Source organism: Protopterus annectens, chromosome 10.part0 (assembly GCF_019279795.1).
Source record: "Protopterus annectens isolate FY-2018-M chromosome 10.part0, PAN1.0, whole genome shotgun sequence".
In the NCBI taxonomy this organism is placed as follows: Eukaryota; Metazoa; Chordata; order Ceratodontiformes; family Protopteridae; genus Protopterus; species Protopterus annectens.
Genome location: NC_056744.1, coordinates 1,677,106,093 through 1,677,129,837, shown reverse-complemented (window position 1 = coordinate 1,677,129,837; position 23,745 = coordinate 1,677,106,093). Strand labels below are relative to the sequence as shown.

The window sequence follows — 23,745 nt, the reverse complement described above, 5'->3', positions numbered from 1 at the left end:
TCTATAACTTTATTTTTTCTGTACCAAGCATGTGGCTGAAAGGCCCCCCTACCCAGTAAATTAAGAAAGTAAATATAGTGCTGTCTCTGCTGAAGGACCGCACATTATATGTTGAATATAATAAACACTGAAGAGGATTTTTCTCCTTTCAGGTACCAGAAACCTTTGAAGATGTCACTGTTACTTTCACAGAAGAGGAGTGGGAAATGTTAAGGAAACAAGATAAGGAACTGTACAGGGACGTGATGGTACAGAACTACGAAACCTGTGTTTCCGTTGGTAAGTGAGAGCTGGCTTATGAAGTGAGGTCATTATTCTGAAAGTTATAAGTATAATATGAAAATGTGCTTGAATAATTCAGAACGGTGCACTTCACTCTTGTTTGGTGAAGGGGATATGGCATCTCTCTCTCTTTCTCTGTCTCTATTCTTATTCCAAAGGGTTCTGACATAATTAACATCTGTCTCCATTGACCTGTATGGATTCTCACAACTGATCACCATCCCTACCCACTATAGTAAAAATGCTACTGGTTCCACAATTTACTGGATCTTGACCAACTCTCCAAACAACCTTTATAACACTTCTAACTTCCCTGATACTATTAGTGACCATTCTTCCGTCTCTGTCTTAAGGCACTCTCCTCCTCTCTCTAAGCACCATCTCTACAGACATTGTAGGAAACTGACTAACTTTTCCCCTGAAACAAATTATAGGCTCTCTGCCATCAACTGGTCTTTCCTAAAAGCTCTCCCGCTCAATGATCCTTTTACTCTTGGCTGGTTCCAATCCTACCTTACTGGCACAAAAGAAGCTGTTAGATGGCAGCAGGCTTTCTCACCCTTCTTTGCTGTTCAAACAGGAGTACCCCAAGGCTCCATACGTGGACCGCTCCTTTTCAACATTTTTACCAACAACCTACATTCATCCTGCAGTCTCTCATCTGTAATATAATATGCAGAAGAGTCTTCTCTCTTATCTACCTCCAATACTATTTCTGAACTGCACAACACTAACACAGAATTCCTTTATCTCTGTTAAAAAATGGCTCAGAAAATAATCAACTAATCCTTAACCCGAAGAAAACAGCTCCTTCTCTTCCTACCTCAGACACTCTCTCACCTTAAATCCAACTTTTCTCTTTCCTCCCTAGATGGTACCACTACCTCCCCTCCCTCACACACCAAACTCCTTCGGGTAATAATTGATGAGCAACTAAAATTTGACTTGCACATACAACAGGCCATCAAAAAAAAAAAAACACCAAAAACTTGGACTACTTTATAGGAACAAAAAATTCCTCACTACTGCCACTAAATGCACTCTTGCACAGGCATTTCCCTTACCTAGTCTTCTATATGCTTTCTCGATCCTTACCAATATCCAAACTATCTCAATGCAGAAACTGGAACAAACGTACAACAAAATTGCCAGGTTTATGCTAAACCAGCCACTCTCATCGCATCACTGCCTGTCTCTAAACAAACTTCAGTGGTTGGAATTTCTGCATCTTCTCCTACAATTGCAGCTCCACACTACCTTTTCCATACTCAGCAGCAACCCCTCTGCCTGCCCTGCTTTCACCTCCCATGTTATTCTCCTCTCCCCCCGGCCTCTCCGGAGTGCTGATCAGCATCTTCTCTCAGTTTATAAACCCAAAAGGAATATTGCCAAACTACTTTACAAACACTCTGTCTCATTAAATTGGAACAAACTCCCATCTCCATATTAGATCCAACCTCTCCTTTCCCTGTTTTGAAAAGGAGCCTAAATCTTTGCTTATGTTTGCTGGGGCTCTTTCCCCTTGGGTCTCCACTGAAAACAGTTTGCTTACAATCAATGCAATGCAAATAGTTAATAACCTTTTCTTTTTTACAACTATTTTGTATTGTGATTGTTATTTAATATTTGTATTTTGTCACTGTATCTTTACTTATGTTTGCTGGGGTTTTCCCCTCTGGTCTCCACTGAAAATGGGTTTGTTTGCAAACTCAGTTGGCCTAGCCCAGTTAACAAATGTGAATTAAATAAATGAGTGATCCATCTCGTTCTTGTCTACAATGATTCTTCTCAAGCATTAGCACTTCTTTCTCTGATTTAACATTCTTGTTCTGCTACTGTAGGTGTATATTGCATTATAATATCATGCTTCTTTTCAGTTTTTAAACTCTTTACCTGTACTGCATGACATTTTTGACCATCTGTTCCTTTTCTGCATAAAATAGCCACCTCTTAGATAGGCTGTTTTGTTGGTTAGGTAGTTAATGTCCCTTTTTATCCTCGTGTACCCCATGGATAACATATTGTGATCAGGCAGTCTCCTGTGAGGATGTGACCAGTTAGAGGTCTGTACCTCATTTTATAGATAAAGAAACTTTGGCTTCATTAAAGTAATTTCTCAAAATCACACAGTTTGAAATCTGTGAAACAAACCCAAGCCTGAAAGGTGCAGTTTATTTACAGCTTTTTAAAATAAAATGCTATTCTATGTTATCGTATGTTTACCTGCATTGTTTTTAACACCATAAATGTCTGCTGTGTAAAATGTTAAGCAAGCATTAAGAAAGACCTGTCATCTTCTATAACATTTGTGTAAGCTGTTAAGATGGACTATTTTAGCTCCATGTTGCTCTGTCGTTATTAAATGTCTGTGTGCTTCTAACGGTTTTCTCCTAGTTTTGAGTGTACAGACATTCATTTAGATTAATATTTGCTCTGCTGTGCTAGGATGGCATTAAAAGCTTGTTTTTTTTTTTTTTTTTGTTAAAAATTTTGAATCTAGTGATTATCTGTTTGCTGGTTTGATGCAGATTGTATTGGGCAGTTTGTTCCCATGTTCTTCTTGCCTGGATGAATCTGTTTAGCTGCTAATCATCTGTTAGAAATAACTGTGAGATAACATTTCCCTGATTTGTTGTTCTGTTGGAATTATGTTATTTATGGAGGGTCCTCAGTTCACACACACTTCCCAGTGAAAGACATGCACTTCACCACCTGTGCAAAACATATTATAACTATGCCTTGCCCTTTGTACATAGTAACTTGGGTTGCCTGTGTCTGATGCACAGTGCAGATAGCCTGTGTATGGGTAACCACAGTCATATTTTTGTATGCATCAGTTTTACTACAGTGTCTGCTTAACTTTTGTACAGTTATGTGGCAAAGCTATGTGCAGTGTACTACTTCCTTGCTTGTGCCATGGCATACTGTGCCCACCTACATCTGGCATGATCATCCCATGCTGCTGCCTTCCCCCTCTGATTCCTTGCCTGTCTCAGCCTCTGCTGCCTGTCCTGCTAGGAACTACTGTACCTATGAGAGGCCATCCTGCTGTAACTGCTTCCTTATTATAACATTGTTTAATATTACATAACACGGTCAGTTCTTTAGCATTAGTTTGTTTGTCTTTTCGGATTTTTCCCAGTTAGGGGTCGCCACAGCAGAACTTCGGTCCGCTAATGATTGGCAGTCGATTTTTATGGTGCCGAGTTGCCAGCCCAACACCCAACCTTCAACAAAGGCACGCCCATTCACGCATGTCTTTCAGAGGCCATTCGACCGCGGGAAGGACATGCAGACTCCACACAGAAGGCACTCCAGCCGAGAATCGAACAGGAGAACCTCTTGCTGTGAGGCAACAATGCTACTGCTGTATCACCACCATGGCTTCTTGCAACGCAACAACTGGGCAAATCAAGACAGTAAAAGTATGCCTTTAACAGTCCAAATGCATGTTCTGTAATGTTTTTGTATTGTGATAGTACATGAATGTCACCCTGGTCTGTCTGATTGTGTAGACTTATTAAACCAAGGTTCCAGTGCATGTCCAGCATCCCCAGCAAGATAGAAGTGAGTGAAGTCAGCCCTCAGAAACAGCTGGTACAGGTCACAAGTGTGCCGTATGTGAGAGTTGAGGTAACTACCTGAGTAGCCAGCACACACATTGTAGATGATACCTTGTGCATTACAAACCACCTGGAGTTTAGGGAGTGAAACCTTTTGTTGTTCACATACCTCCTTCCCTCTTCCGCAGGTGAGTTCAGTCTATTGCCCCTAATACCTTAAGAAAACAGGCTATGTCATAGAACTCCCACATAGTCTTGGCTGTCTTCTAGGGTGTGTGGAAACTACACATGAAGCATGGTGTTAATAATGGAATATTTTGGAGACAGAAGCCTGGGATACCCTTAGTGTGTTCCCAAAAGGTCACTGAAAAGTCGGTATGGCTAATATGCCAAAGCAATACATATAGTGGTATCCACTAGGATATGTACTACAAGAATCCCATGGGGCTGCAAAAAAGACTGACACGTGCCCACATTCTGTTACTTGGTGTGATTGCAATGCAGGACCAGTCCAATATGTTGTTATCATGGAAGGCATGACATGATATGTGTGATCTGATGATTCATCGTCTCCAGAGATGGCATTGTGCACCACCATGCATAGCATCTGCAATGAGAACATCAGGCAGGCACACAATTGCTATGGCTGCCACAACCCTTAACATAATTCAGTGATTTACTTGGCCTGAACACTGGCATTTATTCATGTTCAAATATACAGTAGGCACAGCTCAGAGGCATGATATTTAAACATTTCTGAATCGGTGCATTAGCTTGGTTTATTATATGTTCATTAGCACATAGTACTGCTGTGTGCACCTTGCTAGTCAACTCTTGTTGCACAGATTTGCTGTCATGTTTATCTGTAACTGCTGGGTGAGGTGGTAGCTCTGTTTAGTAAGTAACTTACCCTCTTGCTTTCTCAGTTTAGGGTCACTGTATGGCTTTGCATGATTGTTACTCAATGCAGGATTACTGTGATTTATGTGAAGCAACTTGGAAACAGTAGCCACATAGTAAAATAGTCCATTGCTCAAAGCTGAAATGGAATACATGGCAGTCATTTTATCTATACCTGCTAGACAGGGGTGGGAGCTAGTAAGTGATCATTTTGCTGTTTTCTCAGTTTAAAGAGTCAATATCTGTTTTACAAGACTAATGTGCATTTGCAGAAATAATGTAATTTCTGTGAAGCAACTTGGAATACTGTATTGTATGGCTGCTTTCTGCATGGAAGCTGTCAAAACTGAAATACAACACATAATCACCATTTTTAAACAAAGTTGTCTGAAGTGCACACAGAAGTAACTATAACTGCTGAGTGGGGTTTGGAGTTGTCTGTTGAAAGTAACTGACCTCGTGTTCTTTACTCAGTTTAAACAGTCACCCATCTGGCTTTCAAGACTAGTAATCAGTTTTGTGACGCTGGATGGATTACTTAACTAGACATATTAAATATGCACAAAAAAGGAACTATAATTGTTGAGGCTGTTTCTAGTGGAAAATGACTAGTTGCATTTGCTGCATCCTCATTATTCTGGAATTGCAGAACTATTGTAAAATGCGCAAAGCAACTTGGAATACTTCTTTGTGAACTGCATTACGTAGCCATCTTCTGTTGCAATCATAATGTCTGAATTGTACACAGAACTGGCTATAACTTCTTGTTGGGTCCGGGGCAGATGTCTGGGTTTCAGTAATTGATCCTCTTGTCATCTTTCAGAGCAGTAAGGCATAAAATACATTGTCGAACATCCAGACCTTCAGAGTTTCTGAGGGCATAGTCGTACTCATACTGCATAATAGTATAAGTGGATTTTAATGCAGGCTTTGTAGTGGCCTCTGTCCTGAGCATCACCTAGTCAGAGGCTGGAGACACCTTGCAGATTTCTTTAATTTTCTTCCCAAACCTCATAAGTGTGCACAGGTCACTATAGCTTGTGCTGGGCTGGTCATTATTCAACTTTAGTCGTATTATCTAGCTCTGTTTTAACTGTCCAGTGGGTAGACATGTAATGGGAATGTGCAACATATTATGTATCTGTGGTGACTCAACCAATGTTGTCTGAATATTCCCACTTAGGACAATGCCCACTTGTGTCCCCAGCCTACACTAAGGATCTAATGTAAGGAGCAGCAGGGGGGCCCCCTCCTCAAGGTAAGCATGCTCCTTCTCCTGCCATTCCTCAGATGCCTAAGAAGCTAATTGAACCCCAGTAGCCTGCACCATTGTTGGGGATTTACCCCTTTATGCTACCTTGATGCTGAAATCCAAATTTAAGAGAAAAACATAAATGGGTTCTTTAAAGGCAATTTTTATTTGCTAGAAACATTTATCAGTATCAAAAACAATATGATGTTCTTCGTGTTTCACTGTTGCAGTCAAGACTTTGATTCTGAAACTTAAAAATGAAAATTTCAGGAGTCGGCCGACCGGCACTTGCAAACTGCTTCTGCTTCGCGCACCGCACGGCAAGGAAGACTGATGTAATGGCGTCGGCTGCATGTTTTATACCCCTGACAAACTGATGTCATGAAAGAACGCACAGCAACCAATACAGGACCCAAGACTTTGTTAATCAAGCCGACTGAGGGCAACCTGTAAGCAGATTACCCAAATGTAATGGCTGCAACAGTGAATACACTCGAACATCTACATTTATGGTAAGTGTACACAACTGTACTTTATATACTTTCAGAAACATCTGACTTAGTTTCTCCTGTAAATTTCAAAATGCTTAGTCATAAGAAGAAATAAAAAACGCTCAAAAAAGTTTAGAAAATAGACACTGATATCATCTTTAAAATGTGAGAGGATTCATTGAGCCTGAAGACCTCCTTTAGTTGAAAGGAGGAGACAATTGAAAAGGTTTGCTGAGAGGCCTGATCACATGCAGGAGTCCATTGTAGGAACATTTGTGGAGAAATGCTAATGAATGCTGAGAACAGAAATGTAATACTGCCAGCCAAATAAATGGTAATATGATTAGGATAATTATACGTTGGATGCAAACTATTTATTTGTTCTTATTCTGCTAAAACAAAGGAGGACTATGTTAGAAGCAGGTAGAGTTGTACATCTTGTCAGCTGTGCATTTCATTAAGAAATGTAACAATTGGGAAGTTAGAGCTGTATTGTTAGGAAGCCTCAGAATGGGAAACAAATCCTTAAGTGGAATTGCTGAGCATGCAGAACTTTCAAAAGGTTTCAGCCTGAGAAGCTGTCCGAGTTTACAAGGAATCTCTGATGAAAGAGTTCATGACCAAGAAAGAGAAGAATAAGTAAGTCACTTTTTCTGAATTATATTTGACTAATGGTAGAAGTTATTTATTCAAACTGTAAGAATTCAAACCGTAAGGACAAATAGTTTGAAATGTAATAGGACTGAACATAAATATGAGTAAGGAAGGTATTGTCTTGGGCTGCCTCTCCCCTTCCCTCTTTCTGCTAGTTTGAAGGATACCTCAAAGTAATACTACAGAAGGGGCTAGTACTTCAGAAATATAATGCTTAAAAGGCTTGTCATTGTAGCAGCTACTGTTAAAAGTAAATGTTGAAGGTTAAAAAAAGGGAATTGTGTAATTCTGGAAGTTCAGCCACATTTATGAATTGTCTACAGTTCTGGTATGTGATGTTTGTGTACCAGCCCAGCAGAATTGTTTACTCACTTTCTGAAACAATGGACAATTTGACTGGGGGGATGATGGAGACCTTAATGATCTGTGGAAGGGCAACAGGTAGAACTCGAGGGGGGGGGATAAACTTACTGAAAGGATCCTAAACATAAAGCAATACCTAAGTGATAATATAGGAAGAAGTAATAACATTGGCATAATGTTATGGGGTCTATTTTATATATTCAAACACATAAATGTTCGAATCACTAAAGATCAAACTTTAGTGATCGAACATTTAAATGTTAGAATATATTAAAAAAATTTAAAAAAAAACTAAAAAAAATGAAACTAAAGGGTGTATGCAGGGGGGGCTGTGCCCCCCTGCACCCCCACACCCCCCGCTAGTTAAATATACCAACTTCAAGATCGCGCTACAGTGTAGGAAATGGGAAATTTTCCATTTCTGCACCGTAGCACACTGAAGTGCGATCTCGGAGTTGGTATATTTAAGTAGTGGTGGGTGTGGGGGGGGCGCAAGGGGGCTTGCCCCCCTACTTAAACTCTTTACTTTTATTTAAATAGTAATTTTTAAGATATTCGAACATTTAAAAGTTTGATCTTTAGTGACTCGAACTTTTAAGCGTTCGACTATATAAAATAGAGCCAATATTAGGTGCACTGAAGGGGTGGAGTTTACCTTTAAGGGGTTAAGGTAAAAATGTAGCATTTTTACTGTTAGGAACACTCAACTTAATATTCACAAATGCATATATCTAGTCTGTGGTCTGACTAGTTGATTGGAAGCCTGTGTCCTGGGAAGCTTCTCTATAGCTTCCTTGGTTTACATTTTATTACCAACAACTTTTGATTTTAACATTTACTTTGTTGCCCAGCACATTGGTTGGTATTTTATCATCTTCAGTTGTTTTCTTTGCCCTATTAAAGTATCCAATATGTTGGACATAAGTCATTATTCATAAGTGATGTCAACAACAACCTGTTCACTAGTGTCCAAGACAACCAAGGCAGATGGAAGGAGTGTTTCCAGTAGCTTCAGAATTAAGAAAACACAGCAAAGAGTGTACTGCCACATGCCCATACAAAGTCTATGATGAAAGAGGAAGAAGAGCCCACCCTAAATTTGGGAGTAAGAACAGCACTAAGGAAAATTGTCAGGGAAAACATCAGGCCTAGATGAAGTCACTGCAGATATGATCAAGATGTTGGCTAAGAAAGAGGAGAAGTGACTACAGAGGCTACTCATAGCAGTAAGGAGAGAAAGGTGTATCCCAGATTACTGGAGAATACGCATTTTAGGGCTAGTGTACAAAAAGGTGATATTCAGAACTGTGGGCAGTATAGAGGTATCATATCCCTGTCACATTGCATGAACGTGCTAGAGAGGGCGACTGATAAACTAATACACAAAGTTGGGAAATAAGCAACTTGACTTCAGATCAGGACACAACACAACTGAGCCAATGTCTGTTGAAAGGTTTGGCTTCAGATCAGGATACAGCACAACTGAACCAATGTCTGCAGTGAGATAGATTTTGTAGAGGAAGCTAGAGATAAGGAAATAGTCCAACTGAGCAGTCCTAAACTTGGAGAAAGCATTTGACAACATCACAGTAAAGGTGATTTACACAGTCCTGAGATGGTTTGAAGTCACAGAAATATTGGTACAGGTAATGCAGACTATGTACAAGCATCCTCTGACATAAGTACTAAATGTTCAGATTCAGGGTTTCCGGTAGCAGTGGGTGTGCATCATGGATCACTGCTATTCGTATTGGTCATGGGACTACATTAAGAAACAGTTTGAATGAGACACATCAACAAAGTTTATGTATGCAGACAATATTGCATTACAGCCAGACTCTGAACAAAACCTTCAGTTTTACATTCCTTTCCCCTACTATTTTCCGAAGACATATCAGATTAAACTGAGTACAGACCAGACCATTTTCATGGCAACAATGTTTAACATTTTCTTGAGGGTAGTTTATGGAAATGTAAGTCTGAATGAGGAGATCAACGCTAGAATCAGAGGAGCTGCAAACCATCTAGCTGAGAGTGTCAGGCATAGTGTATGACAGAAGAGTGACACAGAAGTTGAAAAGTTAAGTGTAGCAAACAGTAGTGTAACCAGTACTACCATGTGGTACAGAAACCTGGGCAGTGAAGGCAAAGCAGTTGAGGAAGCTAAAGGTAATAGACACAAAGTACCTGAAACAAGTGGTAGGATGCACACTGTGGGACAGACGAATAAAATGTTGACATCAGAGCAGAAGTCAGAGTAGCTCCAATTAAAGACAGTTTGGTGAAAATGATTGGGGAATGGCGCTGAAAGGAAGATGAAACTGGGATGTGCAACAAAACATGGCTGGATTTTGAGAGAGGCAACCTGTGATAGCCAGGCATCACTGTCAAAGTAAGAAAGTGGTACTGAATTGAGAGAGAGAAAGATGGTGGCAGTTGACATGACACTCATCCACTTGTTGAAAATGGGGAAAAAGGATTTGATGATGATATTGCCTGCAGGCAGATCCCTAAGGACCCACAAACTAAACTCATTGAACTACAGATCACTCTGGATAGGAATAATTAGCAACTAATGGGTTAATACAAACGCATCTTATTTGTGTCACAGTCAGCATGTAATATTCCTTAACATTTTAAATGATGTCCCTGTTAAAACATACTTCATTACTCTGGGTGCCTTCAGCTACCCTTCAGTAAACTGGGACACATGTACCTCCAATGGAGGATGTATTCAAAAACTCCTAGACTTAATAAACAAGAATTCTGTTAAGCAGTTGGTAAATAAACCTTGTAGAAAACACATCATTCTTTACCTGATACAAAATGACGGCCTCTTGCACTTCTCTGGTATCTTATTCCCCATTGATGTCTGACAACAAATTTGTGACCTCCTTTAAAATCCTGAAAGTCCCTACTGCAAGCCCCACTGAAGACCACAGTCACACTGACCTTAAGCTACTATGTGACAAAATATTGAAATTCACTTGTGACTGCTCTTCCACTGAGCTTAATACAGCAGTAAGACTTACTAGAAAATTCTATATCCATTTACAAAAATGTACAAAAATCCTTTGAGCTAGCAGGTCCTACCAGACTCAAGTATCAAGGGAAAATTCAAAAACACCAAGCCCGTTGGTCCACCACCATAAATTTATACAACAAAAGAAAAACTCCTTAAATTATTCAATAGGTGCAAAAAATTACTAAATAACATTATCAGGTCTACTAAATGAGACCATGAACTTTAGGTTGTCATCTGTAGCCAAAGATAATTATAAATCCTTCAGCTGTGTTAGAAAACTAAGAAAGAATACCTTACACTGCTCTGAATGTATTCATAATGATGTCTTCTATGCTGATCCAGTAGGCACTAACAGTATCCTGCAAACAAATGTATTGTTGACCTCAATTCTGAGACTTTAATGTACAGCCCTGATGTATCTAAATCCCTGATTGCTCCAGTTTATCTCAAAAGATAGTTTACTGAAAATGCTAAACAAGGACAAAATACTTCATCCATGGCACTTGACAGAATCCTTGGTTTGCTTAATTAATGGTGGTAAACATGCCCTTGCAGGCACACTGTCCTTTAACTGTTTAGCCCAAGTTCAGCTACTGTTTTGCCCCTAATGAGCAGTGGACCACAGTGTTGATGCCACCCAGTAAGGGTGACCATACAACTGACCTTGGAAATTACAGACCTATCAGACCTAGAAGACTCATCTGTAAAACCACAGCATGCATTAGAACTGACCTAATAAATTGTGATATCAGGACTTTTTAAATATTGTTATTAGTTATTTATTGCCAGACAGTATTAATTGTAAAAGGTCAAATTAATTTCTAAATTAAACGTCAAATTAATATAACATTTGCAATAATTTTTATTTCAAAATGAAAATAAAATATTACAAATATTTACAGTGGTGCCTAGGACTCAAAATTGTTTTGCAGTATTTTTCATCTTCTATACGCTGTGATGATTCAGAAGATTTGATGTTTAATTCCATTGTCTCTAGTAGTGATATCAAGAACCTTAGACTTTATCCAACAGTTTGGCTATGTGAATGGTAATTTGTATCTATTCAATCTGGTAATCTTCTTCAAAATGGTTACTAAAGCTGTAGACAGTGACTGTGTAGTACATGTGACATACTTTGATCTGCCAAGGTCTTTGATGCCATTCCCCATGCTGGCATCATACAGGAGCTAAATTCTTTGAAAAGAATTCCATATGTGGTAAGGTGGGCAACAAACTGGCTGAAAGACAGAACCCATGTAATGTGGGCAGCAGGTGCCCCAGCAGAAAGAATAAAAGTGACTAGTTGTGCCTCAAGGAGAGAGAGAGACAAGACCTCTGGTTAACAAAGTTTGCAAATGACAGCAGATAGGGTCTTGTCAAGTCACACCCTAATATTGACCTCTCCCTACTAAATTTGTGATGTACTAAAAGTGTGTGTAAACTAGCTGATAAAAAGTGTAATCTCATCACTTTTGTCCTCCATCGTATTGTATAGGCAACACGCCACTAGAAAACAAAAACATAGTCAGGGGCCTACAAACTTAGATGAATAACTGTCTCTTTTGACCATAATATGATAACAGTAGTCAGGAATTCTTTCTTTTTAGTACAGCTAATTACTAGTGTAATATCTTTAAGGTTTAAACTGGAAACACTCCCCTGTATGTGGCATTAGTCAGACTAATTATTGAATACAATGCCTCCTTCAGAATGCATCTTACTTAACATGTCATCTGAAAGATCTGAAAGGTTCCTAGCAAAAGAGAGCAGAGGCCTGAAATCCATAAACTATCAAGAGAGACTGCAAGCTCTGTCCTTTTATTCAGTGTGTTATAAACTTGTAGTGGGAGTTCTGTTTCACTTGCCACAGAGTCCATGTTGTCCTAGACTTCCTGTTTCTCTGCAGTCCAATATTTCACCATTGCTAAAACCACAGACCTAAAGTTTCATTAATAGATAAGTAAAACAAAGTAGAGAATTAGGTTTAGAACTCAGTACCTCCCAAACTTTATTAGTTAAGTGAGATTCATTATCTTCCTTTTAAATTAAGTCTGGATAGGTATCCACAAATTTACTCTGGGATTGGCTGGTATGACCCTCCTGAAGTTACAGCATAAGATGGGGGATATTAGGAAGGTGTGAATGGTGAAAAGACTAACCTTGGAATATCTGGGAATCTATTTTGAACTATTTCCAAAAAATGTGCAGAACTGCTATAGTTTTGGGCAAAGTTACTCATTAACGTCAGCTGTGTTAATAATACGGTTAATCAAACCTGCAGTGCTAGTTGCATGGACTGCCTTGTCCCATTTAAGCTAACACTGCTGGAAAAGCAGACCATGCAGAGCACTTTTGCTGTACTACAAATTAGCGGCTGTACTGAATTTGCAGTATTCAGTTCCTCAGTTAAGCAGATTAATCAGAGAAAGTTACAATTCAAAGTTATGATTTTCTTGCTTAGTTGAAAGATGTTCCCACATTTAGTTTTCCTTTCTGCTTTCAGCACAAGGCAGTAGCTGTCTTGCCTATTGGCAACCAAGAATGTGTCATCTAATTAATTAATTGCTGGTAGGCATTAATGAGTTAATTAAAAAAAAATACAAAATCTTGAATACAGACTAGAGTTAACATAACTGCATTTAAAAATACAGATATGGAATATTAGCCTTGGAAATTATGTCCTTATTTTTATTGTGTCTGCATGGCTTGATTTGTTCAGTTTGCCAAAAAACAGGATCAACAATATTCGAATATAATTAAATAAAAAGAACAGTTACATTCTGCTGTTCATAAAGTATAGTTGCCAACAATCAGTGTCCTGTAGCTTTATAAGCTGTTTACTTTATTAACTATTTTACAATTTCTGTCCTGTCTGTTCCCCACTCTGTACCTTAAGCACTTAACCCATCTCAGATCTTTCAGTTTAAAGCACAAAAACACACTTCAGTGAGTCACTTTTCATTCCTTAAAAAAAAAAAAAAAAAAAGTCACTTTCATTCCTTAAAAAAAAAAAAAAAAAAACAATATATGTAATTAAGCTGCAGTGACATAGTACAAGAAACTAGTCAGGAACTTTACCTCCATCAGTCATGTTCATGTGGTGTTACCTAACTAATTGATATCAATATCTCCCATTGCAATACATCTTTGAATATTTTGCTGTTAATTTTGTTTAGCGTCTGTATTCCCATTTTGCACCTACAACCCCTTCCCCACCCCAAGGCACCCTCCTACTGCTTACCTAATTGCAGGTCTTCCTATAGTACTACTTATCTGACTTATGTTTTCCTGTATTAACCACATCATCATGTTTGTCTTATTCCAGTCACGACCTGCCATCCCTTCCTTTGTGTTCCTTCACTATCTTCATCAGCTGCTTTGCATAGTTATTTGCATAGAAACTCCCCCTTCCATGCAACTATGTAGTAACAAAGTAGTATACCTCTCTCTGTATCCTCACTCATTCCCTCTGTTATAGCTTCATGTCGGATAAATTATATTGCTCGTATATTTGGTCTGATATTTAGAATATACCTTTTCTTACTACTCTTCTCCTACTCCATCCTTTTACATGGTCCCTAAACTCTTAACTCATTTATTTCTGTTTGCCTCTTTTGTTTTCTTTCTAATAACTGCATGATACAACTTCCTATTTCTGCTGTGCATTTCTCCTCTACTGTATTTTCTGTTAATCCCCCCCCCCCGGCATTTCTGTGTTCATTTCCAACCATATGGTTAACACTGACTTGTTAAGGATTAGTAATACCTAAGGATGTTGTCATTTCCAACCATATGGTTAGCACTGACTGGTTAAGGATTAGTAATACCTAAGGATGTTGTCATTTCCAACCATATGGTTAGCACTGACTTGTTAAGGATTAGTAATATCTAAGGATGTTGTCATTTCCAACCATATGGTTAGCACTGACTTGTTAAGGATTAGTAATATCTAAGGATGTTGTCATTTCCAACCATATGGTTAGCACTGACTTGTTAAGGATTAGTAATATCTAAGGATGTTGTCATTTCCAACCATATGGTTAGCACTGACTTGTTAAGGATTAGTAATATCTAAGGATGTTGGATGTTGTCATTTCCAACCATATGGTTAGCACTGACTTGTTAAGGATTAGTAATATCTAAGGATGTTGTCATTTGCTTCCCCATTGCATCTGTGATGACTAATCTAGTTCTGTTACCATCTGCAGTAACGTTCAGGGTCTGTATGACAAACATCGTACATTATCCTGTTAATATACTCTTTCAGTTTGCATTTTTTTGTCTTCATTCCCCTACTAAAGTGATCCTTGTCCAGTTGTCATAGACTAATTAGTAATTATGTTTATATTTTTATATGCAGGATACAAAATTCCTCCAGAGAAGTTATTACGGCTTTTTAAAGCAGATGAAGTTCCAAAGGATATTGTGACAGGAATAAATATCACGAAGCAGAAGGATCATTTTGAAGACAATGTCAACAGTATGTAAATAATTTATTAATTGTATTTTACATAAATTTGTTCTTTTTAACTGATGTTTTAAATATTTTAGGAAAAGTGAAAACGTGCATGATGTTAGAGGACTAAATGGTGCGACACAACAAGGAAAATTCTGATAAGATATGTTAATGTAAATATGAAAAACTAAGATCTTTTTAAAACAAAAAGGATTATTCCCGTGACTGTGGCACTTGACCAGCAGTTAGTGTGTGGAAGACGTGGACATTATAGAAAAGAGTGCTTTTACAGTTTTGTGTAAACTAGTATAAAAATGCAGAATTTGTACTCTGTGAACACTTGTAAAAGACTGATTGCTATTGACTTCATCACATATATGGGTTACTGATGCTTCCACTATAAGACATTGTTATATTTGTACATATCTCCAACCAGACTAACATAACTGGTCATGTACATTTCCAGATGGAAAACATAATCAGAAGTTTGTTTTTTTTCCCCATAGGACAAGCCCCTGTACACCCTATGTAATGGACTTCATGCCCCCATACTTACTCGTAATACTAACTCCACTGTCACACAATCACAGAGACAAGTGAAAACTGTAAAACACAGTGAATCATTGCCAGCTCTGTAACAGAAGCAGTGTTAGTAATGATTCTCTTAGAGAAAATAAGATTTATGAGGTGCAAATCCTCCATTTATGATCACCAGCTACAGCTTCATCCACTTTACACTTAGTCACTATTAGGGAAACCAGCACTAACTTGGGAAGATTTTCCTCTCTTCATTAACTTTATACTGAGTGACATTGAAATCAGATGGCACATATGTCACTAATACACTGGAGATTAGCCACTGTTTCAGTGATGCAGCCTCTGAGTTAAATGTACAGAATGTGTTGTTAGAATATCCCAACATTAATGACCTCAGTGTTACTATCGGGTGATCATGTGGAACTCCGTATAAATACTGCTTATTATTTTAGAATTCCTACATACAGTTTTCAATTTGTTATATATAATGTTTTGCCTTTGCAGTCTTTCTTCTGCTTGCTTCAGAAAGCACAAATAAAAACATTTTTTTGCCTCAGGTGAACCCATGTAAATTCCCATGTCATGAACACCTAATACTCAGATACAGTGTGAGAGATGTACTTATATAAAGACAATTTAGGAAAAGTTTTCACATGAAGTCAATGCAAACTACAAGCAGGTTGTCAGTAGTACACAACACCAGTCATATGCAGCACAGATGAAACACATAGACCTACCTAGACTCTTAAAAGTAACCTAACTAAACCAAGAATATGTCTTAAATGTAACCTCAAAAACAGGCTCCCTCAGCAGCATCACAAACACACAGCACAAGAAGTACTTACTGTGAAACATTACCTAAGAGTAACAGTATCTCACCTCAAAAGCCCATAAGGAAGATCTTTGCACAATAAAACATCCTAATCATAGTGGCTCCATAGTGAAACATACCAATGTATCACTCACCGGTTTGAGCAAGGAAAGGATTATGATCAGTTGCATATCAGATATCAGGATTCACCACATTGTGTCTTTGCACAAGTAGTCAGCCATTGTGCATGTAGGTGTAAGTAACCTGAGCTGTACCTCACTGGACTATATGAAGAAAGATATGATGGTGTCCAAGATAGGTATGAGCCTAGCCTTGAGCAGCATTCTACCATCACCAAGAAAGATGTAGCAGTATGAAAAATAAATTATTGAGATCAGTAATTGGCTTAGCTTCTGGTGTCATTCAAAAGGTTATCTTCTTGGGGGAGATATGGGAGATGGACCAAACTGCTTTGCCAAGGGTGGTCTGCAGTTGTCCCACAAGGATTTTGTACAGTACCTAAATCCTTACCCACCCTTGTAGTGCCTTTTGTAGGCTATGTTAGTCTTCTAAACCTTCCAACATAACAAAACGGAATCAGGAAAACTTAAAGGTATTGCTGCTGTCCATGCCAGGTGTCATGATGAAAAACTTCACTCCCTACAAGCACGTCTCACCCTGAAAATCATAGATACATGCCCTGTCAGTGAGACCTAATTCAAGGTCAATTAGTGCACCCTAGCAGTGTAGGGTTTCAACTATTTCCATACATATATATTCACTGCATTACATGAAGGCACTATAGGTGGTGATGCCTCCATATCCATAAGAAACCATTTGAACTCCAGACACATTAGACAAGACAACGACCTGGAACTCCTCCATGTCCAAATTACCATTAACAAAACCTCTTACCATGTCATAGCAAATAATACAACCCCCTCTGTGTCTGTAACAACCCACACACCTCCTACTTAATGTGTATGGAGGCCCTATGCATTAAAGAAAACACCATTTTCCTCAGGGGCTTCAACTATCCTTCCTCAGACTGGGAGACGTAGACATCCTAAAATGTGTATACCCAGAGATTTCTGGATTTCTTCAGTACAAACTCCCTGGACCAACTGGTCAACACCGCAATGAAGGGCAAAAAATTCTCAAAAATGGTTTTCAGCAATATAGGACAACACTTTGCACCCTATCAGTTCTAGCTTCCTGACTGGTCAAATCAGTCCACATATTTGTCACATTCATCATAAAACTAAAGCCAGAAGCATCCTCAAAATAACGTACATCAATTAGAAATGAGTGATGACTTGGCTAAATTCAAAACTCTCTCCGTATTTAATGACCCTACTGCTTACATAGAATACTTTACAGCTAAATTCTATGAACAGCTGCATCGATACATCTGTACACTCCAAAGTAAATACAATGCCAGATTTAAAAACAAACCCTTATGGTGCAACCCAGTTATATAATAATAATAAATCATTGCATGTAAAAATAAATGCAACTCCCATGATACCAAAGTATTGTTAATCTCTGACCACGATGTACCTTGCTGTCGGTTTTGTGCTTTATTTAATCAGTGCACTATCCGCCATCTGTACATTTTTGCCTCTAAATATTTTGGTTCTCTTTTTAATTATCCAGAAATGTCGTCGGTTAGCCATCCGACTACCAAGATTCCGAAAAAACACAAAGATAAAGACAGAGACAGGCCGCCAAGGTCCATAATTGCCGACAATGCTTCTCGTAAGCTAGCCGCCAGTTTGACGGTACTCAGTGAGGTGCTTTCACAGCCCCTGATGCCCGCTACTTCTGATTCACAGGCCTCTACTGAGACCCATTCTGAGTCCAGTATGCTGCGAGATGCTTCACCTATGGAACCCGTGGATGTCTCTACCTTGGATGGGTCCAGAACCGCAGTGCAGGCACTGGCTTCTGAGGGTGTATTCAGGCCTACAGACTTGCATATTAAATCGACTCCATCTTCATTACTAAGGCCTAAATGTTGATCTATGTCTAAAAAAGGACGCCCAGGCCACATGTTCAGGCCCCTGTGCCTAAAAAACAAATGCTCAAAATGGCTGAAGATCTAATTACTCTAATCAGGGGTAGTCAACCCCCCCCCCTCCTAAGAGGCCTAGGGCTGAACTTGATTATTAATCTTCTGATCAGGATTCTGTTTCTTCTGACTCTTCTAATGACCTGGATTTGTCCATACCTACCTATGAGGATTCTGATGCAGAGGATTCCATTCCCTCTGCTTCCCCTCCTAAGGATTTTTCTTTTGGGGAAACATTACATACCTTAAGGGAGCATTTCCACTGGGAAAGTCAAGAATTTTCTGATTCAAAAAAGAGGCTTGGGGATTTCCTTCTTCTACCTCAGCGTAGGCCTTTGGCTATACCTTCTGTACCAGACGTTGTTGATGATGTGTTTTCGGAATCCAGTCTGGCCCCTGACTCCCTGCCTCTGGCTCCTAGTAAACCTGACCGATACTACAGGGTTCCTAAGTCCCACGAGTTCCTTTTCAAACCATTTCTCAGGGGCCCAAGGGCATTAAGGCTTCTACTGTTAAAAATCCTACCCCTTCTGATAGAGACTCCAGGGCGCTGGATAGATGGGGTAAAAAGGTTTATACTTCTGCAACCGTGGCAATTGGGGCTTTAAACTGCCAATTTCATATGTTAAAATATTAACAGCATATTATTGGACTGCTTAAACAGAAAATGATGTTGATTTCTGACTGTGTGAAAAATAAAGATTTACAGGATTTATTGCATTCTGCTGAACAAGTTGGAAAACGTACTTTGCAATATGTTTTTGATTCTTTAGAGGCCTCCTGCAGAGCTGCTGTTACTGGGTTTGTGCTTAGAAGGCATGCTTGGCTTAAGGAGCAATCTCTGCCTGATCATGTTAAAGCGAAATTGTTGGATGCTCCTTTAAATCAGGACCACCTATTTGGCAATAAGGCTGAAGAAGTTCTAAAAAAGATGGAAGACAAAGCTAAATTTATGCAAACTGTTAAAGATTTCTTACAAGTACAACCTCCAAGATTTAGTATACACTGGCCTACTAAGAATTTGTCTTTTCCAGCTCCTTCCAGATCCTCTCAAGCCAAACCCAGACACGGCAAAAACATCAGATTTCAGTCCCAGGGGACTCTCAGAACTAAGCAATGGGGGGGCCTCCACTTGCAAATCTGGAAATAACAAGAAACCCCTCGTATGGTAAACGGTCTCAATGACTTTCCTTTAAAATTACCAAGCACTTACCTTTTAGCTGCCCCTTTGGGGGGAAAGATTGCTCTTCATGCAAAAAACTGGGAACTCATAACCCAGGACAAATGGGTTTTAAATATAGTGTCCCAGGATACAGATTTCATTTCCACACATTGCCAACACCAGACGGGTGGCCAGACCTTCCCCCAAATCAGTGGGCAGAGGCGCAAAAACAAGTACTTTCCCTCTTAAACATGGGGGCTATTCAACCAGTGCCAGAAGAGGAAAAGGGACATGGTTTCTATTCCAGGCTTTTCCTGGTACCCAGAAAAGACAAATCATGGCATCCAATTCTGGACCTGTCTACTCTAAACACCTTTCTGGACATTCCAAAATTCAAAATGCTGACTCTTCACCAGTTACTTCCTATGCTAGGCAAAGATGCCTGGTTGGCAACTCTAGATTTAAAAGAAGCATGCCTGCACATCCCACTCAGGAAATCTTTCAGAATATACCTATGCTTCAAAGCAGGCTACTTGCATTATCAGTTCTCTGCACTGCCCTTTGGCTTTTCTACTGTGCCCAGGGTATTCACAAAGTGCCTGGCTCCAGTTATTGCATTTTGCAGGCAAATGAATATTCAAATATATCCATACCTGGACAATTGTCTTTCAAGCAGAAAACCAGGGCATACTTCTAAATCATCTGGGGTTTGTAAAAAAGGTTCTAACTTGTCTGGGGTACACCATAAACAAAAAGAAATCACAGCTGGTACCCACTCAACAGATTACATTCCTGGGCGCAAGCTTGAATACAACTACCCAGATGGCTTTCCTCATGCCAGAGAAGCAAATTCATTTGGTAATTTACTTCAACCAAGTGGCCACAAAAACCCTACTATCTGCAAGACAAATACTGCAAGCCTTGGGGTTCATGGCCTCCTGCATTCTTCTAATTCTGTATGCAAGACTGCATATGAGGAAACTACAGTGGTACTTAAAACGTCTGTGGAGTCAACATTGTCACAGCCTGGAAACAATGATTCCTATCATACCTTGCCTACGCCTGGAGTTCCTATGGTGGGCAGAGGTCTGCCACCAAAGCAAGGGACTGCCATTCACACTACCCCCTGCCACCCAAACCCTAACTACAGATGCATCAGACTATGCATGGGGGGCTCACCTGGCAGGGAAGTGCATTCAGGGCAAATGGAACCCAAATCAAATGCACCTACATATCAATCAAAAATAAATGTTCGCTGTACAGAATGCTCGGACAGCTTTCAAGTACTACATTCTTCCAGGACAACTAATGGTAAAGACGGACAACACCACGGTTATGTGGTACATAGACAAGCAGGGGGGGTACACATTCCTACCCCCTCTGCATACTAGCCATGGCATTGTGGAACACAGCCTTGAGCTACCAAGTGCACCTACAAGCTCAATTCCTGTCAGGAAAATTGAATACACTGGCAGATGGACTAAGCAGAATTCTCATGGACCCACACGAGTGGAAACTGGAACCTTGGATTTTCAACATGTTGACAAGCAAATGGGGGAACCCAAACATAGATCTATTTGCCTCCCCCCAGAACTACCAGTTGGACAAGTTTTGCACAAGGACTCCCCACACAGAAGCCTGGAAAGTGGATGCTCTGTCATTCAGCTGGAAAAATCTATCAGTCTACGCCTTTCTCCCTCTGCTCTCCAAAGTTCTGCTAAAAGTCAAACAGGACAAACCAAGAATGATTTTGATTGCTCCAGACTGGCCACACCAACACTGGTACCCACTCCTGCACAGTGTGTTACAAATATCTCCGATGCACCTGCCTAAGACCCCTTCCTTGCTGTCTCAGCAGGAGAACCAAATTCTGTACCCTCAGCTTCCAACATTGAACCTTGCAGCCTGGCTAATCACTTAAATTCACCCTTATTATCCCTCAGAAAACCTGTGATGGATGTCATTTTGGGGGCGAGAAGACCTAGTACTAGAAAATCTTATGCGGACAAGTGGAAAAGATTCTCTGCCTGTAACCAATCTTTAGGGATGAACACAGCAGCACCCAATTTACTTCAGATTTTGCAATACTTAACTGAGATGCTTCACAAGGGTCTGTCTTTTTCCCTCTATTAAAATCCACACTTCAGCTATTTCAGCTCACTATAACACAGAGCCACCCCTCTTCTCTCATCCCCTGCTCAAGCAGTATCTCAGAGGGGCAAAGAACTTGAGACCACCCAGGAGAGCTCCTACCCCTGCCTGGCACCTTAAGGAGAAGCTCACTCTACCTCCTTTTGAGACAGCTGCTACTGCAGACTTAAATTTTCTTTCTTGGAAAACATCCTTCCTTTTAGCAATCACTTCAGTTAGAAGGATATCTGAATTACAGGCCTTTATGGCAGTGGAGCCTTTCATCATCTTTCATGCGGACAGGGTATCTCTGAGGACCAATCCATACTTCATGCCCAAGGTGGTTTCCAGTGTGGCTCATAATCAGTCCATTCATTTGCCAACTTTCTTTCCCAATCCACAGAACAAAGGGGAATGGATTCTGCATTCCTTGGATGTGCACAGACAACTTAGATTCTACTTGGGCAGGACTATATTTCGAAGAAAATCTGAACAATTGCTAGTAGCATTTGCTGCTGGGGCAGAGGGGAAGGCTATTTCAAAACAAACCATTTCTAAATGGATAAGCCATTGCATTCATTTCCACTATAAGCACCATGGAAAACCTATCCCCCAGGGGATCAGATCTTACTCCACCAGGGCTACAGCTACTTCTGCAGCCTTTCTCAGAGGTGTTCCTACCAGGGATATTCTAGAAGCTGCTACCTGGAGTTCTGTACATACTATCACCAAGCATCATCATTTACCCATCTTCTCTAAATCCAGAGCTGGCTTTGCCACTGCTGTCTTGCAGGGCCTTATAGCTGGTCCTAATGCTGTATAAATTCCTCCTCCCAACCATAGCTTTTGTAATCTACCCAAATGTAATGACTGCAACAGTGAAACACGAAGAACATAGTACAGTTGTGTACACTTACAATAAATGTAGACGTATTCACTGTTGCAGTCCTGGTTACATGTGCCTCATACTTTTCTCTGGCTATACCTCTACTTTCTTTTACTATGCTTAAAAACTTTAGTGGTGTATTTGCTTTTGGCTGGAGGTATACTTTTGTGTTTTTAATTTTATTTGCTCCCAATAAGGGGGGCACCTGACATCTGAGTCAAGAAAAACTGAAGTAATGGCGTCGGCTGCATGTTTTATACCCCTGACGACCTGACATCATGGAAGAAGGGACAGCAACTGACGCAGGACCCACGACATTGTTAATCAGGCCGACTGAGGGCAACCTGCCAGCAGATTACCGAAATGTAATGACTGCAACAGTGAATACTCTTGAACATCTACATTTATGGTAAGTGTACACAACTGTACTTTTTAAGTTTTCTTTTACTTTCTCCATTTAGGTTAAGCCACATGGACACCGTAAAGCATATATAATCTCTTCTGTGTCACAGTTATAAAAATCATAAGCGTAAAAAGGAACACCATTAATAAATGAAAAAGTCCTCACAATATACCTACATTCACAACAGTGACCACATGGATAAGTCCCTAGAGGGGCAAGAGAAGTAGAAGGGGCAACAGGGGGCAAACAAAAATAATTATGAACTAAGATGTCTGTCAAATAATTTGAAACATCCTCCCTTCCAGAGTAGCAATTAGTTTACCCTAAAGACAATACAGAAAGCTTCCTAGTACAGACTTTATTTGGCTGCATTGAGAACTGTAAGATACAAGCCTTATGGCCCATCCCAGGTAATTTAATTTTATACTAGTTTCAAAGTTGTGGATTGAGATTAACCTGTTCCCTTCCAGTATCCTCTGTTAAAACATATTCATGTAAACAGTTACAATAATGCATGTAAATGTCTTTTTCTGTCCAGCAGGGCATGCTGATGGCACATGTTCAACACAAGCATCTGTGCAAATCAGTTTGATATTCAAATAATATAATTCTTTACTAAATTCCAGCTAGCTTGCTGGTGTGTGTTGCATATCACTGCCCTACTTCTCCTGGTATAGCTGGCAATACCTCTCATCATCACATCTGTTAAAAAAAAAAAAAAAAGTCATTGCTTTAACAAATTCCACTCAGTTGCACTTA

The 23,745-nt window shown here is 39.7% G+C and overlaps 1 protein-coding gene across 1 annotated transcript in view; it reads left to right on the top strand.

Annotated features, from left to right (window-relative positions):
* The window catches only part of LOC122814413 (zinc finger protein 729-like), a 1,138,085-nt gene that overhangs the window by 1,062,140 nt on the left and 52,200 nt on the right, over positions 1 to 23,745 (top strand). The window contains exons 7-8 of the mRNA XM_044086996.1: positions 153 to 279; positions 14,891 to 15,010. Of these exons, the coding sequence (XP_043942931.1) occupies positions 153 to 279; positions 14,891 to 15,010 (247 nt within the window). The remainder of the gene's footprint in view (positions 1 to 152; positions 280 to 14,890; positions 15,011 to 23,745) is intronic.